This window comes from Nilaparvata lugens, chromosome 1 (genome assembly GCF_014356525.2).
Source record: "Nilaparvata lugens isolate BPH chromosome 1, ASM1435652v1, whole genome shotgun sequence".
In the NCBI taxonomy this organism is placed as follows: domain Eukaryota; kingdom Metazoa; phylum Arthropoda; class Insecta; order Hemiptera; family Delphacidae; genus Nilaparvata; species Nilaparvata lugens.
This window is the reverse complement of record NC_052504.1, coordinates 84,717,806-84,741,921: the sequence shown is the minus strand read 5'-3', so window position 1 is coordinate 84,741,921 and position 24,116 is coordinate 84,717,806. Positions and strand designations below refer to the sequence as shown.

The window sequence follows — 24,116 nt, the reverse complement described above, 5'->3', positions numbered from 1 at the left end:
CTGTAAATTATTGCAAACTGTGGAATGTGTCTCCTGTACAAAACAACATTCAATTATAGAATACCTACAAATAAGTTATTGGAGTAGGAGGTTGAAGAGGCTGTGAGATTTTAAATTTGTCTGTTCATTAAGGATGTTGTGGGGGTCTCTTTTGATATGATCATAATTTCGAATTGTTCTAGGGTGTTTAGTTCAGGTTTATGATGTGTGAAATTTTTAAATTTGTGGCTACATCTGTGTAGGTGTGATTGTTTTCAATTATGTGGGTGGCAAATGCTGATTCGGGGTTCTTGATGTGTTCTTTGATCTTTTTTTTAAATGAACGTCCATTCTGATCTGAGTCATAGTTTTGGCTATTTGAACAGTCAAGTTTGCATACCCTTGGGTTTTCATATATGTTTTGTTTCTATTATTTTTTGGTAAAAATAGGTTTTTGGTTTGGAATGCTATATTATATATGTGTATTTTTTCAATGAAAAGACAATAGTGAACTTAAAACTTTCCAAATCATGAATATAAACAAATTGGTGCAAACTCAAACACAAATCTACAAATTGATTTTTATTTTGTGAAAATAAGATTCGTATTAAAACTCATTTTCATTAATTAAAACTCATTTTCGACAGTTGATAAGGCAGACATTTGAAGGAAGCATGGCCAGTATTGAGACAGTGTGATCAGTCAAAAGTTATTGAGAGTCACCAAGGAGTATGGCGCAGTTGGGCAAGCCAACTGACGTCGATTGTTTTGATCTAATAAAAGCGCCCCTTCCATTTCTGGTCGGGACTCTGTTTGCATAAAAAATAAATCTATATAATTATTAATTTCAAGAGCATGTTTACACCAAGCTTTCACATATCGCTTATTGTTTGAAACAGCAATGTAGTTTCCATCCATTTTCACGGAAATAATATTTTTTTTTTATTATTTAACCCTAGAACGGTGACGTTCCAAAAAGGTCACTTAAGAGTAACCATGAGTAAATTTTACTCCCATTCTAGTTTTTCGCAATAACTTAATAAATCAGTAGAAATGTAATAATTTTATTTGAAAACATGATGAAATACAGTTCTGCAGTTAATTTATTTGTAAATAATGTAATTGATAATGTTGATATAATTGATAATATTGATGTAATTGAAATTCAGTCAATGTCTTTGATGAAATACGTCCAATTAGTATGAGATCAATCATATTTAGCATCCCTTACATGTCTTCTTTTGATGCTCTCACATATTGGTTTTTGACATGTAGAACAGTAGGTTGTAGTGTAGTATAAATGAATAAGTATTTATTTTATATTAGCCCAATTTTACAGTACATAGCCTATGTATGATTATTATAAAAATAGTATATCCTCCCTGTGGATAAGTCATGATGAATATATTTGGTTGGAGCTTACAAATTTAATTGGCTATTTTTTAAATAGCTTTGAGTGAGATTCCTGGAATTTCATCCGTATTTGTATATTATTTTCTATCCTTCATTACTCGATAACCTTACCAAATCTCAAAGTTTGTTAAAATAAAAAATCAGTAGCAGTAGGCTAAATTCCACATATTTTATGCATATACTTGGACTAATACAGTAGGCCTACCCATATTTTCTAATAACCTACATATTAGACTACAAATTAATTTGTATAAATATTTAGATTATGTACAATATTATACACTATGAATAAAAAAATATACATACCTTCACATTATATGTTCTATTGCGCATACTGGCTTGCACTATTCCTTCTAAATGCTTGTATGCACCATCGTACTTAATGCTGATGACATGATTTGATGTCACAGCATTTTCACCCCTTTTTATTGTCTTGGGTTCGTCCCCAAAGTACTCAAATATTTCACTAATGGTAATTGCCATTAGGGTTTAAAAAAAAGAAAAATCCTAAGTAAAAAACTAACTATCTTGACTAGGTTAAAAACTAACAAGCCTAACTAAGTCAAAAACGAACCAAAAAACTTTACCTAAATTAAACTATCTTTACAAACCTATAAATAATCCTAAATTATACATTAATACCGTATAGCCTCTAGCCTACTACCTACTTTTCAGTTATACTAATCAATAATCTGAAATAATAATTACAATACAAAATAACTATTATTATTTTGAAATTTCTAACTTGTCAACAATATTCAACACTCTACAAAATAATGTAAAATACTAGAATAAAAACCTATAACACTTTACAGCACAGCAACTATGGGAGATACCAACTTTTACTGCTGTGATAGTTACTAAAAAAGTTATAAATCCAAATTTGAAATGGAAAAAAGACTGAAACTTGAAGAAATGTTTTTTGGGAACTCAAAAAAAATATTCTTATCTTCCAAAAATCAATTGTTTTTTTAATATAGCTGGAAAAGTAACATACTGTTTTATGCCGATTCAAATAACATGATAGAGCTCCCTAGCAACGCTTTGTTTAGAAGCAATATGGCTGCCTAGCAACGAAAATACGTCATCACTGACACTGCATGCTTGCGGGAAGAGATTCAGCAAGAGTATGGGTCAGGCATAAACTTTAAGCTTGATGCCGGCATCACACTCTTGCCGAGTGTGTAAAAATGACGATTGAGAATCTGTCTGGCTACTATGCCACCGCTTGCCTTTATTCGGATCAATACTGTGGATAAATGTTGAGGGTGCATTATAGTATCATGACCTCAGCATTTGAATGAAATAAATAATTCTTTATTTGAGGGAATTTTCGGATTTTTAAATTATCTCTACCACTCATAGTCTAAAAGTACAGTAACGTACTGTAGACTTACCACTCAATCTTGAATGAACAAGTTCTAATTAATATTGAAAAATCTGGTGTGGCGCACTCACACAACTTTCCTTGCTGTTATGAAAATTGATCACATAACGCTAGTGTTCATGCGCATCTCAAGTCTGTTATTAACAAAGATCTGAGCCAGCTGGTGACAGGACAATAACAGCTGGAGACATACACGAGATCTGCTATCTCTTCATAGCGAATGATATTAATTTAATAGAATCAACAGTTGCCTACACAGTTTGCAATATATTGAACTAGCCGTCAGGCTTGCTTCACTCGCCATATTTATCCGTCTAGCCTGGACCCACGGCTGGTTCGTCCAAGAATGAGATCAGCAGGCTTGCTTCGCTCGCCTGCATTTTTCATTTGAGCATTTTTATCATAAGTTAGGACGATCCATTCGGGGGTCCAGACTAAAAGTCTGGCTAATATTCTTGTGATATTGCTAGTAATTCAATATTCCCAGGAATAGCTCTGATTAAAGTAGCAGTGCCCAATCAATTTTTCCGCGATAAATTTAATGCATTTCAATCTTCAACTTGGTGCCAACCTAACAAAGTCAACTCAACTTAATGCCAACCTGACAAAATTAATTATTTAGTTACCAGTTAACCTTAACAACTGTTTCGAAGAGGTACTCTCTCTAGATTATAGTTCTATATTAATAACATATGGTATGGACATTTTTCAATTATAATTAAGAGAATAAGAAGAACATACATGCTAAAAGACGAACTTTAAACCCTTAAAAACCACCCTTAGAGTTAAAATATTGCCAAAAGATTTCTTAGTGCGTCTCTAAAGGGCCAACTGAGCATACCTACCAAATTTGAACGTTTTTGGTCTGGTAGATTTTTAGTTATGCGAGTGAGTGAGTCAGTCAGTCAGTCAGTGAGTGAGTGCCATTTCGCTTTTATATAATATATAGATAATCACATTTTCTCGAATTTCTAGACTATTTTCAATTGTAGGTGAAAATGTTACTGAACATTAATATTATAGAGATTTTCATGCCCAATCTTTTCTTCTCGAATTTTTTAGTTTAAATTGTATCTGAAGCCTGATAATTGGGAATCTAAAATCAAGCTTTGCATAGATGGGGTGGAGCTCCTGAAATTTTTATAGATATGGGTCTTTGGGAAGTTGATAGAGCTTACCTATCAATTACTATTTTAGGTATTAATTTTTATCAAAATCGTTGGAGCCTTTTTCGAGAAAATCGCGAAAAACCCTGTTTTTGACATTTTCTCCATTTTAGCCGCCATCTTGAATTGAATTTGATTGAAATTGTTCGTGTCGGATCCTTATATTGTAAGGACCTCAAGTTCCTAATTTCATGTCATTCCGTTAATTGGGAGATGAGATATCGTGTACACAGACGCGCACACACACACACATACATACACATACAGAACAAAAACTTGAAATTTGGAAATTGGGGTACCTTATTTTTTCGGAAAACAATACTTCCCTTACCTATGGTAATTAGGGCAAGGAAAGTAAAAATAGAGCTCCCAAATGCTGAAAACTTTCGGATGGGTGTGAGTTTTTACAGTGCAGTATTTTGGATAGGGTACAGTCATTTGGGGTATCTTTGTACCAGACTGGGTAACTTTGTACCACCTCGGTGAAAACGAGAAAATCACTTATATTAAATACTAGATGAAAGTCCTTCATTCATCTACTTCTTTATAGCACTCCTCATACCTTCTAACAGCTTCCTGATCTATGCTCAACATCTTGAATCTTTCCATTTGTCGTCTGCAGACGAATTTACATCTAGCTGAACGTGCTGTTCCAAACAGTCATCATTTTCAATTTCAAATGGCAAGCAGGTGTTATTATTTGTAATATTCACTTTATTTTTTTTTTTTTTTGTTACTAATAACCATTTTTTACTAGATGGGAAGTTCGGATCACTTTACTGATTCGGGTCAGTCGTTCACGTTCACAACCGCGACCCGTTCAAAAAGACCCGTTCAATTGAACGGTTAATTTTCTATAGCTTTCCTATAAACAAGCCAAAAAAAAAAAATTTTTTACACTCATGCATAAATTATTAAACTGTCTCTTTGCGTTTCCAAGCAATTGAAATAATTGAATCTATATATATATATATATATATATAAAAGCGAAATGGCACTCACTGACTGACTGACTGACTGACTGACTGACTCACTCACTCACTCACTCACTCACTCACTCACTCGCATAACTAAAAATCTACCGGACCAAAAATGTTCAAATTTGGTAGGTATGTTCAGTTGGCCCTTTAGAGGCGCACTAAGAAATCTTTTGGCAATATTTCAACTCTAAGGGTTGTTTTTAAGGGTTTAAAGTTCGTCTTTTAGCATGTATATTCTTCTTCTCCCAATCTCTTAATTAGAATTGAAATTTCCATATCATATGTTACTATAGAACTATAATCTAGATAGAGTACCTCTCCGAAACAGTTGTTAACTGGCAACTAAATTAATAATTTTGTCAGGTTGGCATTAAGTTGAGTTGATTTTGTTAGGTTGGCACCAAGTTGAAGATCTAAATGCATTTATCGCGGAAAAATTGATTGGGCACTGCTACTTCAATCCTGGGAATATTATATTACTAGCCGTCAGGCTCGCTTCGCTCGCCATATCTGTTTAGCCAGACGTTTAGTCTGGACCCCCGACTGGATTGTCCTAATATAATATGATAAAAATGAAAAAATGCAGGCGAGCGAAGCGAGCCTGCTGATCTCATTCTTTGACGATCCAGTCGGGGGTCCAGACGGATAGACAGATATGGCGAGCGAAGCGAGCCTGACGGCTAGTATATCTACAATATAAATATAAAGTCCATGCCTTGGTACAAAGTAACCCCAAAATGCAAGTATAACTTTGTACCACTACTTTGAGTGAAATTAATAAAGTAATATTGCTCTATTTGTGATTAAAAGTGGCTTTAATGAGTAGATATCATATTTTGCTTCCAGAAAGATTACAATAAAAGTAATTAATGATCAATTGGTCCTTATTCTGTTGTAAATATTCGGAAAAGTGGTACAAAGTTACCCCAATTGACTGTATTGCTATTATCAAGAGAGGATTATACTGCATAATTTATAATGAATCAGTGGTCTAGTGGATGAAGCTCTTATGTAGGTAATACCTATATTAGCCTAGAGATCCCGGGCTCAGACCAAAGTACTCGTCACCATAAGTTTTTAACCAGCTCACTCTCGTATTATCAGATGGGACGTTAAACATCGGTCCCGGCTGAAATATGACAGTTGTACGGCTAGAATTATATATATTCAGGCAAAAATCTAAAATCCAAACGTGCAAAAAATTGTATGATGTGAATGCTTTTTATCTTTTAAATATAAATCTATCTAAAGATAGCCAAAACCATTCCAGTGCATAAGAAGGGATAATTTGGCATGCCTGGAAATTTCAGACCTATTTCTATCCTGCCGTCTTCCTCAAAAATCCTTGAATGCATCATTTAGAAGCAGTTATGCTGATACCTGGAGAGCAATGGATCATTCAGAAGCAGTTATGCTGGTACTTTGAGAGCACTGGTCTGTTTGTGGATGCTCAGTTTGGTTTTAGAGTTGGCGCACCTACAGCCTAAGTAGTTGGAAGGCTAGTGACCACTATTCTACTAGAAGGCTTTGGGAGCCATTGGATTCACTGGTTTGTCATTGTGTGATCTGAGCCATAATTAAAACTGCCGATCACCAAATTTTTCTGTCAAGTTATAATACTCATGGAATCACAGAGCAAACATTGAAGCTCTGTCAGATAGTAATCAGGCAGTTCGGGTGAATGGAAGGCTTTCAGAAATGAAAACTATTCTACATGGGATTCCACAAACGGATCCATATTGGGCCACCTACTTTTCATTATATCATGATGAATGATTTTCCATCAGTGTCAGGTGACAACCCTGCCGGCCGGGTTAGTCTAGTGGTCAGGAGCATCACAAATTTCAGTCTGCTAGCAACGCATGGTTCGTGGGTTCGAACCCAACCTGTACCATGGATGATCATCTCCAAACCAGAGATCATCTCATCAAACCAGCCACACACTTTCAAATACACAGGCAAAACGCTCATTATCCACAATGAAGAAACCTATGGTTCCTTTCCAATCTGAAGGTACTGAGTTAAAAATTGAAGTACTTGAATAAATTTTATAACGGTAGCCTATAATTTCTGAAAGATAAGGATGATTCATTTTTTAAAATTAAAATCTCATTTTTTTCATGATGATGAGTTAATTTTTTTCACTATTTCTTCAGCACTGTGGTTATTCATTTGAAGAAGTTATATGGTTACAATAGTATTATTTATCTGTATTTATAACTGTATGTAAAACAAATATCTCAGATATCCCATTCAATAATTTAATAAAGACCTTTTGTAAATGTACAGGTGGTGGGATATAGCATGAACCTTCGAATCCCACCGCATGGGACTCAACTCTTTTTTAGGATGAGGGTAAAAGTTTGGTCAGTTTGTTCTCGGCAGCTGGTAGGTAACCTCACTCCCAACATTCTCTACACTAGCTGTATGCATGAAGAGTGATAGGGGAAGATGTGTGAGAGAGACATTCTCGCCCCTACATCCCTACCACGCCAGCCACTCTTCCACCGTTTGAGGGAAACAGGCTCATGTTATAACTCGTGACCTGTAACTCATTTCTATCACTAACGATTTATCACTACCTGGAAATTACTGACTTTTATACATAGAATAGAGGAATAAGTTCAAAAAAGCTATGAAATAGGTACAAATAAAACAGTTTATTAATCTCTACAATTTTTTTTACAAAATCACTATTATAACATTCAATTTACTTCTATTTAATGGATGTAAATGAATAAATTACTATGAAGCACGACTTGTTTGAGAATCAAATTGTTGAGTTGATCTTGCAGGCGATGAAATTAGTCCAAGAAGTGTAGCATCAGCTTCGAGTATGGTTAGATCTTTTTCGGAACCAAGAAACCTTGTTGATAATTCCAAATCTTTAATCATAATTCTAACTTTTGCTCCACGAACGTAATCACTGAAAAATGAGAAAAAATTAAACTTTAACAACTCTGGATGAGTATTCAACAAAACTGTATTATTACAATTTTCTCATTACTTAACAAGTGAGTCCACTGAGACACTGATAATGAGGATACATGGGCATTCAAAAGAATGGAAAAAATCAATCAATTTTCATAGTAAAAAATAAAATCATTGGTTTGAAAAAACTGTACTATATAAACGAAAATTATACCACGAGTTATAAAAAAACTACAGACAAAAATATGGGGATCAAAACATAGACACATATTTTTGGTGAGTTAGTGAGACTGAAGGATATTTCTGACCACCATAGCTGACGTAATTAATATATTGGAACTTTGGCGACGATATTAAAACATAGAAAAATAATGAAGAACCTATGTTTTCTTTATGATTAATCTCTGAGGACGACTTTCTTGACCACATTCCTTATGAACAGTTCTTGAGACGTTTAATCTTCGTTTATATGATTTGGATACATAATCATTTTATATGATGATAAATTGAATTACCAATAGCTTGATTCCTATATATAGAAAAAATATGATTTACTGTTTATACAAAGGTGATAAGTGCTTGCAATGAATTGAATTACCAATAGCTTGATTCCTATATATAGAAAAAATATGATGTACTGTTTATACAAAGGTGATAAGTGCTTGCAAACTGAGAGATGCGTTTTCAGTAATAAATTGTAGTCGAAAACAACCAAGTAGAGGCAAATATCATTAAAGATAATGTTTTATGCCTTTCTGGTTTGTAATCATGTAATATAAACTTAATACCTGTATGAAAAAGTGACAGACTGTATCAATCATGATATCCTGATCACAAATACATCCATTACAACTGAATCAACATCTATAAAGTCCCAATGTGGAACAAAAAGTATTGATGTCATTAATAAAATTATTAAATTTTATGCATAGTAATGCAGAGTATTTTTATAATTAAATTTCACAATCTGAATATTTTGTTGAATTGAACAGTAAAAAAGCACAAAAAATTGAGTTTCTCACCTTCCATTTTTGTTTGGCCTTGTACAGACACAATGGAACTTCCATCCAAAATCAATGTACAGATCATCTCCAACGACATGAAATATTTTTCCGACAACTGTTTTGCCTTGAGGGTCACCCAACTGAAAAAATGAGTAAACATAATATATTTGTGAGATTTATTTTATCCACGAAACCAATGTTTTTCGATAATAAACCATGAGTTAGAACACAGATTAAATAAGTAATTCCTTTGAGTAAGTAATAAGTAATTCCATGAGTTAGAACACAGATTAAATAAGTACTTCCTTTATGGTTAGAAGTTGTAAATTTAGGGATAATGTAGACTAGTAGAGGTGCATTGTATCATAGAGAAACAATGGCGTAAGTAGATATCCCATGATATAGGGCGTTTATGTCGCAACTTTTACTGTTATCTCAAGCCGATTACTGTTTATTATTGTCGAACTTTATTGTTTTGTTGGGGTGAGTGTGTATGAACGGCACAATATGAGGGACTACCGTTGTCACACAGCTCCACGGGAAACAATTACATGAACTATCGGCTTGAGATAACAGTAAGAGTTGCGACATAAACGCCCTATGCCATGGGATATCTACTTATGCTATTGTTTCTCTATGATTCTATTGTCTCAGCTGCGTTAACTAGAAGTCTAATAAAGTAGACTTCTGCAATATCTAGCTCTTGTGGATTACAAGTGAGTCATTACCCAAAATTCACAGGACAGCGTTCTGCAATCTAACCAACTAGTATAATATATTTCAATGGAGTGGAGTTTGAAACACTTTGTTCCTATATAAAAGGAAGGTGAACCTAAATGGATCTATAGCTTCAGGCTTATTTCTAAAATATAAGATTTTGCCAAGGCTTTCGCAACATAAATGAAGGAACACATTTTTAATTCTTTGTAACCAACAAAATATTCTACAATTTGCAGTATGGTTTTATTGGGAGCTAGTCCATTGTTTTGCAGCGACTAAACTAGCTCAGGGAATTAAGAATGACTTTTTATTTGTTGACATGGTGAAGTTTGGACAGTAATGACCACTCTACCACTTAACCACGTAGTGTTTAGAGGGAGGATTAGTATCATTATAATGTGTAACTTTCAAACTAAGTAAAGCATTTGATTATTCATCACATTGGCAATATTGGTAGCACTTGCTGTTTTTCAGACTGTGAAGTCAAGATGACAAGTAATTAATACCAGAAGGCTCACTTTTGAGGCTTCAGGACATTTGAAATTCAAAGCCTCTGACATGTCTTCACGGCTGTTTTTAGATTTAACGTGTACCGTATATCAGAAATATGGGAATGCTTTGATAAAAAACATTTTATCCGGCGAGAGCGAGTGATCGAACCAGGACCTCTGAATTACAAACACAGTGACTAAGGCCCCTCATATGCACTGCGAATGTGGTTTGCTCGCACCGCTAAAAAGTGTAGAAATAGTAATTGAGATTGTGTTTTACGGCTCGCATGTTTTGAAAAATAGTGGAGTTGGACATCACCCATCAGTGCTGCCAACGGTCTTTTGAGTTTTGAGTCTGTTAGTTCTAAGCACGTATAGTGCAGCAAGGATTTTAATTTCTGGGGCTATATTTGCAGTTTATTAAGACTTCTACAACACTAATTTATACAAACCGAGTTCCCTCACTTCACTTTAAAAATGCAATCATGCAATGCCCATTTACTTACAGAAGTCGCTCCCAGACTTTTCAATTACAACTGCAGAGCATGAAATTATCAAACCCGCAGGGTTTCAATTATTAATGACATTGAGTATATGGCATTCAAGTGGGATTTTTTTATTATTACTTGGGTACTTCAGAAAAGAGTATAAGACAAGTAAATATACCATATATAATATGCATATTTTATATATATGCACATATTACGGTTAGAGTATGTAGCAGTATATGACCTACCTTTGCGGTTAGCATGCGGTACGAGCACTGAGGAAAAGACAAAGTATTATATAAGTGTTATTACACACTATTGACAGTATATCTAGGCATTACTCCTGTATATCAAGACTTATCAGTCATTCTTTACCGTGAGAGGTCAAATTCATGCTCACCAAACTAAAATCAAGACGAATATCAACGTATCCAGATATAGATTTTCCAAAGTAAAGGACTCTTTCCCTGTCTGGCAATATAGATGTTCAATAAAATACCTATTTCTCTTTAGATTGCACGGTACAACAGCTTTAAAATGTAAATCACACAGCGGCTTATTGCAAATGATTATTACAGCATGAGTAACTTTCAAAACGATAACCTGACTAGCCTGTCCTCAACGTTGCCTGCTCTTGCCAATCAAGTGACATTTTTAGTAGAGTATTGACTATTTAGTGTTTATGTTTATAACGCGATCCATCCAGGGATGACTGGGCTTGATCGAGAGATTGAAAATTGGAAAATTACAATTGGGTGCCAAATTGCAGATTCTGGCGACATGGCTCGCAAGTCACTCGGGTTGCCAGCCAAATATTTTAATGGTGACCAATCGTGCAAGTTACGCCGTAAACTGTTGGTCATTGATGATCCACAGGAGGCTAAATATGATACAAACTTGAGATTATAATAAGTTTATACGATCTGAACACAAATAATAAAGGTACTTACATCAATTAGCTTAGAGTTCTTAAATAACGTAGCAAAGGAAAGGTCTGGCTTAGGTTCTTCTTCAGTTATGGGCTTTGAATGTCTTTCAAATGCTTCAGCAAATCCTTTTTTTGCTGGTGTATTTTCATCAGAAAAACAAAACTTTTGAACAAATAATGAAGATATTGGTGTCATGTTCTTTGGTCTGATAAGTGGATACAAACTTTTGAAGCAACATGTTGAAGCTATCATATTTACCACTGATATAATTGTGAAACCTTTTTAAAAACTACAAAATACTCTTGATAAAACGTTGCAAGATATTAGAAATTGAAAATACTTGAGCATGAATGAAAAAGGTAAATATATTTTTGAGGTTATGTACCTTTGAATTGCAAAGTATGCCTTCTAGATTCTGTCTAGAAACATACACATTCACAAACATTGAGTGAAAAATGGATATAATCAATAATAATCATACAAAAAATGTTGTCTGCAATCATTTTTAAAAAATTTAACTAAATTTCATGTTTGTATTAAGAATTTATTTTGTTTTTATTTAAACTCTGGAAGCACTAACAGCTTTTGAACCTATCTATGAATCTTGTACACTATGCTCGATGAATTTCAAGAGAAAAACAAAAATTTAAGGTTATGTTGCCCGGCAAAAAGAAAGGTTGCCACTGGCAACTTTTATGCAATAAAACATTAACATTTAGGAAGTTCAGCTCAATATAATAGTACGTGGCAAAAATTTTAAAGCTTTATTAATTTCAGCGACCACATCTTTTTAACATATTTTAGAAGATATGGCATACCGTACTTGTTTTACAAAATTTACTTCTCAATTGAAATCATTTGGTATTAGTAGGAATTTTAGTACTTCATTTATCAGGTAAGTATGTTTTATAAATATATGAAATTAAAAGTACTTTGGTAATATATTATGTCATCTTGTGATTCTATAATTTTCCTCATAAAATTAAATTATTAAAAAAAATAAAAGTTACTTGTCTTTTACTTTAATGTTTAAAATCTAATTAAAACTCTAATCTTGTCATAAATTGAATTTAGATCATACATATTTATGCAATCTCTTGATGAGGCCTCAATTACATTAGGTATTTAAGCTGGGCTTCCAGATAGACCTACTAAAGGTACACGAGTTCTTGCAGTAAGTAAAGTAAGCGAAAGTTGTGGCCACATTGAATGCGTATAATTTGCAACTGCACGCTTGGCTATGCATGACTGTTTCTGGAAGGGGACCTGACGTTGTCGTTGTCATAGGATTGACATATATACTTCATGTCGTAAAAAAACACTTATTAACGTTTGTTCACTTAGCCAAACTTTTACAAATTAAATAGATTGTTTTTCAAGATGGCCCGCCATTAAAAGCATCACAGTTTCAGATGGTGCTTTTGTTAGTCTCAAAATATTCTTGCACTGCGTAGAAAAGTGACTCCACTAACCAGTTCTTTATTCGTGTTCTAAAGCACCCGATGTCCAGGTTCCTTACTCCATCAGGTAGAGCGTTGTATATTCTCAGGGCTAACATCGAAAAACAATCCTTTTTTTCTCAGCCTTTAGAATGGAACGTCTAATTATTTCACTCTTCCTCCAATGTTATAGGAGTGTTTATCAGCTCTTCTTGCCAGCAAGTGATGCTTATCTATTGCATGCACCAAGGAGAGCAAGATGTATTGTATACCAATATCCTGAGTGTTCTTTTCTGAAGGAGTAATACCTCTTTACCGGCAGATGCCTGTCCCCACAACTGAAGATCATAATTGATATGGCTGTGGAACATGGTATAACATACATCCATCAGGTGCTTCCGGGGATCAAAAGCCTTAGTCATATGAGAAGAAATATCACCCTGGAGAGTTTCTAGCAGACATTATTAATGTGGCTACTCCAACTAAGTATAATAACTAGAGTAAACCCAACTTCTGTAAGGCCACTGAGCTGGCTCCGCTGGTTTCCTGCAGTTTATTCTCATTTAGCATCAGTCCGTTGTTGGTGATACACTGCTTGGCTTCTTCGAGAATAGCCGCTGCTATTGTCTTAAGATAAGATAAACGAACGCGCAACTCACTTTTTAAAAAGATTTATTTAACAAATAAAACACGTACATAATGGCAGCATGACTATTGGTAACGGAATGACACGAGAAATAATCTTACAGAGGTTTAAATACTAGTACAAAGTGCTTACTCTACAGTTCCTAAATCTATTGTCTTATATATATATAACTCCTCCCCCCTTAAGATGAAGGTGTCCTCACCTTCATAAGGGTAGCTGGGGTGTAAGAAATATTTTAGAATTTTCAATTGAAAAAAAGTGAAATTGAACAGTATCTAATTTCTTGTCTGGAATCACAAGTTTGTTATTGAATACATGAGAATGAAAAACAACATATAATATAATAAGTATTAAGCACGCCATTAATATATAAACTACATATTCTGATAAGTTGCTACTAACTACAAAATCTTCAAGAATCAGTAATGGCTCTAAATAAGTATATGTATTTCTTCAAAAGTAAAATTAGTGATTATTTTATTTTTATAAGTTGGTACTTCAGTAGGATATAGAACATTACTTTCCCAAAATGTATAAGGTTTACTAAAATTTAATAATGCTTCATCTTTTTCAAGGGCTATTAGTTGTGTAGATTTTGGATATGTTACAATATTTCTTGAGCCGTGAACAATTGAACTCTTGCTGATGTTAAACATTAAATATTGGTTTATAATCGGAATATATTTAATAAAAGAACTATACCCTTTGATAACTAAAGTCCTACAGCTATTCAACTTCTTATCACTAACTAATTCTTCTACACACTTGTTAACAACTTGTGTGGCATTTCTACAATAATAATTATTATTCAATAACTGGCAATCGCCTTCATACAATTCATGACCTTTAATAACTAATGATGGATCAACATGTATCGTAATTATCTCATTGTTCGTTTTTACAGGATAAGACAGCATAAAAAGTGTTTCGTACAAATTAGATTCAAGTGGCAATTCAATCTGGTGAAATCCTGATTCTAAGTCGATAGCAGAGAAATAAGGAGCACGTCCTATCTTTCCAAATAAGTCCTCAATGTTGGGCAAGGGATAATTATTATCATCTACAGTCTTATTATTCAATTTTCGAAAATCTACAACCATTCTGATCTTTCGTTGCCCTGATGCATCCGGTTTCTTGGGTACGACCCAAATCGGGGAGTTGTAGGGAGAGTTTGAGTGTTGAATTATTTTGTTCCTTAAAAGTTTGTCTATTTCCAATCGAATATCTTCTCGGAAGATTTGGGGATGCCGGTAATTTTTCGTGTAAACTGGGTTTTCATCTGTAGTAATTATCTTATGTTTCATTAAGTTCCTGCTACTTGATATCTCGTTTTCTAGTTTTACAATTTCAGGATACTGTTTTACTAATTTCAAGATGTTGTCTCTTTCCTCCTCATTCATATGATCTGTTCGTAGAAGATTTGGAATGTCATTTATAAGCTTAGAAAATTTCGATTTACATGAATCATTTATATCTGTACAATCAACTATAGTTTCTACTTGTTCAACCTCCATTGGCTCAGGACAAATGGTCGTAAGTTCATGGGCGAAAACTAAACACATACATTCATTTCTATCAATATTAACAAGTCCTTCTTCAATTCTATATTTATCTGCATTTACTTCTTTAATTATTCCTAACGTCATATCCGAGGCTGACTTAACCGGGACCGAAATCACGTTGTAGCCTGGTTGCAATTTAACACTCTTATTATCGAAGAAAAATAACAAATTTTTCCATCCTTATATTCTAGCTTATTATTATCAAAGTTTAATCGCATTTTATATTCACGCATGGTTTCATTCCCAAGCAGTATATCATACTTGGACGAAAAATCAAATATATACAGTTTTATCTTATGTGGTTTGGAAAATACATGCTCTATATTACAAAACACATACTCATTCCCTGTGCTTTCTTCAACGGGAGTTTTCACAATAAAATCCTCTTTGTGACGAGTTACGCCAGGAGAGACTAGTGAAGGATGAACATAGTTCTTTGCAGATCCGGTATCGACTAGCCATTTCCTATCCTTCTGATCTACAAAGTAAGGAAGCGATTTATTAAGGATGTTTAAGTCGAATCGCTGGGTGGGTCCGTCGCATATTGGGGACCTGACCCTAAAAAATGGTCGGTTAGTCTGTTCAGCGATTCAGTCAAAGTGTCAAGTTGAGATTGCTTATTTTGAATCGGGTTCTGAGTGTACTCACTACTCTGGCAATCTAAGTGGTCTTCTTCCAGATAGTTGACTTCATATGGAGACTTATAATTCCTCAATTTTTGTACTGGATCCGTTCGTTGAGTGCGCATGGATACTGTGTTTGATGAGTTATTTATCGGAGTACTTGGTTTGAAATTACTGTTTTGTTGTTGTGGGAAACGTTGTTGAAAATTTTGTTGTTGTGGGAAGCGTTGTTGGAAATTTTGTTGTTGAAAATTTCTTTGTTGCTGAAAGTTTGGACTTGAAAAATTTTGTTGAAAGTTGTGAGGTTGGGAGCTACTTGGTGGCGAGTAGAAGCTCTGTTGTTGGAAGTGCGGTTGATAAAATCTCTCATTGTTTTGGAATCGACGTTGTCTGTTTTGAAAAAAAATTGGGTGTTTCTGTTTTGTCTGCTTTGTGATTGAAAACTACTCTCATAGTTTGGGGTTCTAAATGTATTTGAAGCTTGAAAAAATCTGTTTTCAGTTCTGTTTAGGTTTAGTTGGTTCAGTACAATGCTGCAATCATTTATCAATTTGCTTCTGGCATCAGCTAGATTTTGAATTTGAAGCACCTGCAAGTGGGATCCTAGCGTGGGATGGACTCCATGCACAAAGGTGTTCACTAGTGTTGCGTTAAGTTGATGTATTAAATTTGTTAGCAATTCTCCTGACACTCCATCTATTTTGTATTTTGTTATTACATGAGTACGTTTTTCTTCTAGTCTGTTTAGAAAGTCTATCGGGTGCTCCCTATTGAATGAGCACATTGCTGATATTTCTGCTATCAATTCTGGAACAGGCCTATTGTCTGCAAAGTTCTGTTTTAAGCTATTTATCAGTTCTGTTAGTGTTGAGCAAATATTGTTGTAGGCTACAGCTTCCGCTGGTCCTTCCAGGTGGCACAAAGCTGTTTTGAAAATAAGCCAATGATTACCTTCCTTCTCTACAATATGATCTGTACAATAAGCTCTCTGTAAATCTTCACAAGTTGAAATGAAATGAGGTAATTTGTAAGCTGTTCCATCGTATCTCGGTATGCACATAAGAAGTTCATGTGGTAAGGGCTTGCTAGTTGCCATGGTAATATTAGAAAGAGTTTCTAACCTTCTTCTTGATGGATGATCTCTGCGTTGACGGAAGGACTTACTGCAGTAGAGTCCTGATCCGGGTCTTCCTCCTCGTCCGACGATGGGCTGCGGAAAGTTCTGCAAGCGTCGTATCGGGTGATGTCTCGTCTGCTTGCCAGCGTGTAGTTGGAGTTGAGTTGTCCGTGTAGGGTTGTAGAACCACAGATAAAGAGTTGAAACTCACGTTTTTCGGCACTCGAGAACGTAGGTCGCGAAAAAGTTAATTGAACTTTTACCGAAAAAACTTCTGTAGTCCCTGTGCATCGGGCGCCAGATAAGATAAACGAACGCGCAACTCACTTTTTAAAAAGATTTATTTAACAAATAAAACACGTACATAATGGCAGCATGACTATTGGTAACGGAATGACACGAGAAATAATCTTACAGAGGTTTAAATACTAGTACAAAGTGCTTATTCTACAGTTCCTGAGAAGATCTGAGTGTAGATCTGGTGTTCTGTCTCTTGCATATATGGTGGCATCGTCAGCAAACATTATGATGTGATCCTAGGTCGTTGATCATCGCCAGGAGCAGGAGGGGGCCTATTACTGAACCTTGAGGCACTCCATGGTGAACTTCCAGCGAACCTGAGCTCACTCTATCAAGAGTGAGTATTTGCTTCCTCTCTGATAGGTTGGATCTGAAAGTGGTGAGAATTGGACCAGATACTCCATAAGCAGCCAGTTTCTTAAGAAGTACATCATGTGATACACACTCAAATGCCTTTCTCAGGTCCGTCAATGCAAGAGACAGTGAGTCACCTGCCTCAAAGGAGTTCAGAATCTTCTGAACCAGCTGGACGGCGGTGACGGTTGATTTCCCTTGTCAAAATCCACGCTGTGGATCCGCAAATAAACTCCTACTCTCAAAGTAGTGCACCAGTTGTTTCTTCATAAATGCTTCAAATATCTTAGCCAGAGCTGGAATAAAATCTGGAAAGAACAATAGAAGCAAAGCGCGTGCACTTAATGAGGCACTTTAGCACTCTTAGCGCGGCACTTTCCAGATTTTGTTTGTCGACTCATGCACAATCTGACATGCCCTTGCACATATACCCATTCAATGTGATCACAATGTGTATTAGTAAAGGTGGCCGGGCTAGCAACCCGAGTGAGACACCAGCCAGTAGTCAAAAGCTGGTGTCCGGCGGCCAGAATCATGTGTCCCATTTGGCGATTCTACTGTGATAAGCATAATATGAACTAATACACCGCGACTTGCTCAGACTCTTAGTGTCCCACTAGTGGGCGAACCTAGTGGTCTGATACAATACTATTCTTAGTCTTACACTCACGATTTTTACTTGAACATTTGCTTCAATGAGAGAGAGACAAGTTACGGCAAGTCTAGAACTTTGAAACATGTGCAAGACAGCAAAATTGTTAATGTTCTAACCAATCTAAATAATAATGAATTGAGCCTAGCTCCAACACCCTAACCCACTATTATCTTATTTTAAAATATCTAATTCTTTTCCAACTATTTTCCAACAGAAATAGAGCAAAGCTGATAGATGGTAAAAGTATAGCTGATGAAATTCAATTGGAATTGAAAAATGAATTGAAGGAGTGGACAATGAAAGGAAATTGCACACCTCGATTGACTGCAATCCTAGTAGGGGATGATCCAGCCAGTAAAACTTATGTCAAGAACAAGATGAGGGCTGCAAAAACAGTTGGTGAGATAGTACTTTTGCAAATAGAAATTTATTTTGAATAATTAAATTTTTAATAGCATACGTTTTAATGAATATAATATATTTCAATCTGCTATTTTTATAAACCAAGATTAGCCTTCAAATAGTTCTTTTGCAAATAGATCATTTCACATTTTAAAAGGTAGGCTAAAACTGGGTTTTGTTGAATCTGACTTGAATTTAACTCATTACTATTATTCTATAAACTATAACTGTGCTCATAATAACCAACTACTAGAATACCTTCATACATATCTGGATTTAAAAAGATGCATTGCCATTTGTTATTATTTACTATAAAATTTGTTTTTCTTTCAAATTTGATATCCATGCATTCATATAGCTATTCTTAGCTGTATCCTGTATGCTCAGCTCATATTATTGAAACGAATTTTCATTCAATTATTACAGGTATTAACGAATATTTATTCAACTGTTACAGGTATTGAAACTGAGGTTACAAACGTGCCAAATTCAATATCAGAGAAAGAACTTATGAATCACATTGAAGATTTGAATAGCAAGGAAGATGTCCATGGTATACTAATACAGGTAAGACTATAGTGTTATCATTGCAGGGTGTAGTGACCCAGTATTTTAAATTTATTTTGAATAATTACATTTGTAATATCATACGTTTTAATGAATATATTATATTTCAATCTCCTATTTTTTAAACCAAGATTAGCCTCCACACATAGATTTGATTCGAGGTCTTTATAAAATGTCATTTAATTGAATCTTGAAATATAAACTTTCGGGGTATGGTAATTGAAACAAGTAAATTCGTATTTATTTTTGTTTATGGGGAGTCCCTTACGGGTAATTTTGCATAAAATTAATGGAATAGACTGAATAGAACAACTTAAAAGTGGTTAACCACATTTTATTATGAATTATGAATATGTTCCCAGATATCACTTTCACTTCTACATAGAAAATATAATAGCACTTTTTCTTATTATAGAAATAGTAACTTAGATCAATTGTTAACCACATTGTATTGTGAATTATGGATATCTTCCTAGATATCACTTTCACTTCGACATAGAAAGTATAATAGCGCTTTTTCGTATCATAGAAATAGTAACTTAGATCAATTTCTTGTTGAACATTAAAACCAGAATATTTGGTTAAATAATGGTTGGCCTCTGATGTTATCCAGCTCTATTCATTTGGTGCATTAATCAATCACAATTCTTATTATTTGAACTTATCTCCATAATTAACCTCACTTTGAGCTTAATTTCTAAGATAAATTATTATTTCCAATAAAGAAACGCCCCATTTTACGAATATCATAATCATAAATAAATAAAAAATGTGTGGCAAAATGTAATCGATTGAATTTTTCAGTTGCCGTTACCAAGTCACATCGAAGAGAGGAAAGTATGCAACGCTGTTAGCCCTTCCAAGGATGTAGATGGTTTCCACATATTCAATGTGGGACAGTTCTGTTTGGATATGGACGCTGTAGTCCCTTGCACGCCTCTAGCTGTACAGGAGCTCATCAAGAGAACTGGTAACGCTGTAAGCAGATACTTCGATCCGCACTTTAATTATACCCTTTTTTGAAATTGATATTTCCTATCATGCTCTCTTTTATGGATAGTTGCACATTTAGAAAGCTATTTATTAGATTGCCTAACATCGGTTATTTCCCATACAACTAAACAATTCATTATTTAATAATTAAATTATATTAATTTACCTCAAGCAGCCATCACACAGGGATAATAGTAACTTCCAGTAGCTGCCACGGGAACGCGGAATGGGAAAAGTCCGCAACTCAATATACATGACAATTCCGCGCTCCTCATTTTCCTTGTACGTCATGTATTTGACAATATCCAAGATATTTTGACAAGATGTATATTTTATGCATTTGTTATCAATAAAACTATCCAAACTGTCCATATCTAAAACTAAACTATCTAACTATAACTAAACATATCTAAACTATCCATATCCAAACTGTCAATATCCAAGATATTTTGACAAGATGTATATTTTATGCATTTGTTATCAATAAAACTATTCTATTCTCATTTTTCACAGGAATAGACACAGTTGGTAAAAACGCAGTCGTTTGTGGTCGATCTAAGAATGTTGGTCTTCCTATAGCCATGCTGTTACATGCTGATGGAAAAGGTAATTTCAACAATTATTAGAATAAACTCATAATATGCCTATCTTTAATAAGTAATCCTAGAAATTAAGAGAAGTTTCGTTTGTGTAACTTTCCCTGGATTATAGGATTTGGATATATTTAGAATTGAGAGCTTTGCTAACATAGCTCTTCTAAGTTTGTCAATCTCTTATGTTTTAAAAATTATTTTCTACTTTACTGCATAGAAACATAGTTATGTTTCGATTCGTGTTACTTTTGTGAGCTACAAGTAGTCGTTGCAATACAGTTATATGAGTTGTGTTATATTTTATCATTATTTCGAGCTATAAATTCACTAATACATGCCTGTATCTCGCCACTGGATGATTTTTGTAACTCTTGCAGGAGAAACTAATGCTATGGATGCTACAACAACGATTTGCCATAGGAACACACCACCTGACCAGCTTGCCACTTTTACCAGATTAGCCGATATTATTGTTACAGCAACAGGTCAGAGTCAGTTTACCTCCCATAGTTATTACAGTACATTTTTATCAAATCTTCTCTCAGGATAAAATTTTTTCGTTGAATTCTCGTACCTTCAATATTTACTATTGAGTTACTTGGTTTTATCATTCCTAATTCTTGATTGCACGGTTTCTATTCATTTTCACATCAGTGTTCTTCAACTGATTCTTTATTCTTTATTGATTGATTCATACAATAAGTACATCATCAGAATGATAGGGAGAGAAAAAATTGTGCTATTCCTCTCCCAAATTTAGATAAGGTTACTTACACATAGTCCGAAATAGGTTGTCATGTGGTTGCTCACTTCAAAAAACATTCATGAAAACTTATTTATTAGATGAGTTTTGCAACAAAAATTGTAAAATACATTGTGAATTTATTAAGCCTTCTAATGACAATCATTTATAAGCATTATTCGGTATGATTCATATAATAATCAGGTCTGGTTACTCAGCCGTTTAGCATGCACTAGTAAACTATTGGTGGTTTATTTAATTTTAAATTGATTTAACTACAGTGATCGAAAGACCTTCAAGTTGAAGAACCAGTGAAGAGAAACCTTTAGAAGTGCTATTCTCTGATCCAATGAATTAAACGAATTCATCTTAAGGGTGACTGGGAAACAAAGAGTGACGTGAGTCATGTGGAGTACACATTACAGTAAATAGTGCTGAACTCCCTCGAATATTAATATTTATACTTTAATCTTTTCTCTTGCTTAAAATATATTTCACCCACTATCATCTTTCTCCAGGTATCCCAAATCTAATAAAGGCAGATATGGTAAAGAAGGGTGCCTGTGTAATTGATGTTGGAATCACTCGTGTGCTGGATAAAGAAAGTGGAAAACATATCTTAGTCGGGGACGTCGATTTTGAAGGTGAGAAGAACATTAGGATCTTTTCTGATTCTAAGTAGAATATTTTTTAAATATTCATCAAAAGATTTCATGATATCATGCTTGAAAAACCTATGCGGAAGGATTCTAAAAATGTGTAAAAATTGAGGCCATAAAACTATTTGAGGTCATGAAAAACTATTTAAATGTTGATTATTTTATGTTTGAAATACTAAAAATGATTGAACTTTGTATTCTGCATGATACATGTGATTACAGTCAGAGACAATCCACTAGATATAGGCCCGGTTGTACAAAAGACGGTTAAATTTTTCTCGTGAGCGAGAACCAATCAGAGAAGGCTTTTTTGAAAAGAAGGCTCCTCTGATTGGTTCTCGTGAAATCAATCACGAGTAAAATTTAACCGGCTTTTGTGCTACCGGCACGTAGACTAGAATCCTTGATAGTATTTATCACCAATCATTTGATTATCAGACAAAGATTCAAGAGAAAAGAGTATTTCTAAAACCTTTGTGTTCTCTGAAATTCCGTTAAATCATTCTTAAAAAATGTTTATTTGTTGCCACAGTGGTTTTGTAATTCTTAGGTGGTTGCAACTACAAAACATGGCATGCTTAACTTCTACTTTTTTTGTTGAGGTTAATGACCACCTGAGTCTCAGGCTTGTGCGTGTGTAATGAGTCGAATGGTGAGAGATGAGTGGACTTACAGTTCTAGGTGGATTCCGAACTACTGGTTTTAAAGCATCATTTATATGACATCCACAATCAATTTAGGTGTGAAAATGAAAGTATTTTTTCATTCGAATGATGTGTTTATCTTTGAATTCTTAAATTGTTGATTTTTTCAGGTGTAAAAGAGGTTGCTGGATACATTACACCAGTTCCTGGGGGTGTTGGACCTATGACGGTGGCCATGCTTATGAAGAACACATTGAAAGCTGCCAAACGTCATTCACTGCAGAAAGCAAATTGATGATTCATCATTTTCTCACTACATCTGCCTTATTGTTCTATTTACATAATGTACTATTATTTAAGGGCAACAGTATTTTTTAACAAATATTAGTGAAACTAATATTTACTTATGTTACATTCCTACTGTTATGTTAAGTTGTAACACTAGCATCGAATGTTACATTCCTCATGTTGTGTCAAGTTACATCTATAAATTACACCGAACAAAGTTACAGAGTTTGAAGGTTTGAAAAGCTGCGTTTGACTTATAATGTTACAATAGTGACTTAGTTACACAATGGCATTGCAGAATTAGAATATTACATTTTAGTATTTAATTAGAGTATTACATTTGATTTGCAATATTGGTGATTCAAAAAGCTAAATTTTGAAAGCTGAGCTAGTCAAGCATTGAACTTGTGTAAGAATTGTATGCAAGTTATAAAACTAATATTGCAGTATTTTTAATGAAATACATTTACAGTATATAAAAATTAATACAGATTCAGTATTTATTAAATAGATACAGTATTTGTTCTTTAGCTTTCTTGGTATATAAACAATTTTATATACCTTATATTATTATTATATATTATTCACAAGTTTATACTTTCTACAGTATATAAAACTTAATACAGATTCAGTATTTATTAAATAGATACAGTAATTGTTCTTTAGCTTTCTTATGGAAATAATTAGTTTTAAAAAGTTGAAAACGCAAAGTTTGTGTACTTATATTTATAATTGGAATGTCCAGTTTGAACCAATCCAGTATGTTTCATTGATATATTATTGTCACATTTTTCTCTTCAGAAAATGAATACTATCCACTCATTAATTTAACTCTATATGTTTATTGATATGGTAATCAAATTATTGGAGCAAGGAGCAACTACCACATTTTAATATGTGAATTAATTCCGATTAATTCAAATTTTTAATTTAATTATTCAAATAATAATTATTTTCCAATATCAAAGCTATTATCAATATTTCAAATTAATCAATGTTAAAATTCCAAAATATTTTTAATATTATATTCTTGTATTATTGCGA

At 34.0% G+C, this 24,116-nt stretch overlaps 2 protein-coding genes across 2 annotated transcripts; one reads left to right on the top strand and one right to left on the bottom strand.

The window, feature by feature from the left end:
* Positions 1-7,566: 7,566 nt before the first annotated feature.
* LOC111060904 (28S ribosomal protein S28, mitochondrial) lies at positions 7,567-12,112 on the bottom strand. The gene is made up of 3 exons (XM_039419144.1): positions 11,510-12,112; positions 8,879-9,000; positions 7,567-7,851 (listed from the first exon to the last, which is right to left on the bottom strand). Exons 1-3 carry the CDS (start codon positions 11,738-11,740, stop codon positions 7,671-7,673), a joined length of 534 nt encoding a protein of 177 aa, XP_039275078.1. The 5' UTR covers positions 11,741-12,112; the 3' UTR covers positions 7,567-7,670.
* A 29-nt stretch (positions 12,113-12,141) lies between these two features.
* LOC111060905 (bifunctional methylenetetrahydrofolate dehydrogenase/cyclohydrolase, mitochondrial) lies at positions 12,142-23,938 on the top strand. Its single transcript, XM_022348596.2, has 8 exons — positions 12,142-12,383; positions 18,399-18,583; positions 19,044-19,153; positions 19,958-20,123; positions 20,660-20,752; positions 21,117-21,224; positions 22,000-22,125; positions 22,955-23,938. The coding sequence occupies exons 1-8, from the start codon at positions 12,298-12,300 to the stop codon at positions 23,077-23,079; spliced, it is 999 nt and encodes a 332-aa protein (XP_022204288.2). The 5' UTR covers positions 12,142-12,297; the 3' UTR covers positions 23,080-23,938.
* Positions 23,939-24,116: the final 178 nt, after the last annotated feature.

Excerpts from the sequence above, each read along its gene's own strand:
- LOC111060904 (XM_039419144.1), bottom strand. The coding sequence starts at position 11,740 with ATGATAGCTTCAACATGTTGCTTCAAAAGTTTGTATCCACTTATCAGA. Across the intron at positions 9,001-11,509 it reads AGAACTCTAAGCTAATTGAT|TTGGGTGACCCTCAAGGCAA; the intron begins GTAAGTACCTTT and ends TCATTTTTTCAG. Across the intron at positions 7,852-8,878 it reads AGGCCAAACAAAAATGGAAG|TGATTACGTTCGTGGAGCAA; the intron begins GTGAGAAACTCA and ends CTCATTTTTCAG.
- LOC111060905 (XM_022348596.2), top strand. The coding sequence starts at position 12,298 with ATGGCATACCGTACTTGTTTTACAAAATTTACTTCTCAATTGAAATCA. Across the intron at positions 19,154-19,957 it reads TCCATGGTATACTAATACAG|TTGCCGTTACCAAGTCACAT; the intron begins GTAAGACTATAG and ends TGAATTTTTCAG. Across the intron at positions 22,126-22,954 it reads CGGGGACGTCGATTTTGAAG|GTGTAAAAGAGGTTGCTGGA; the intron begins GTGAGAAGAACA and ends TGATTTTTTCAG.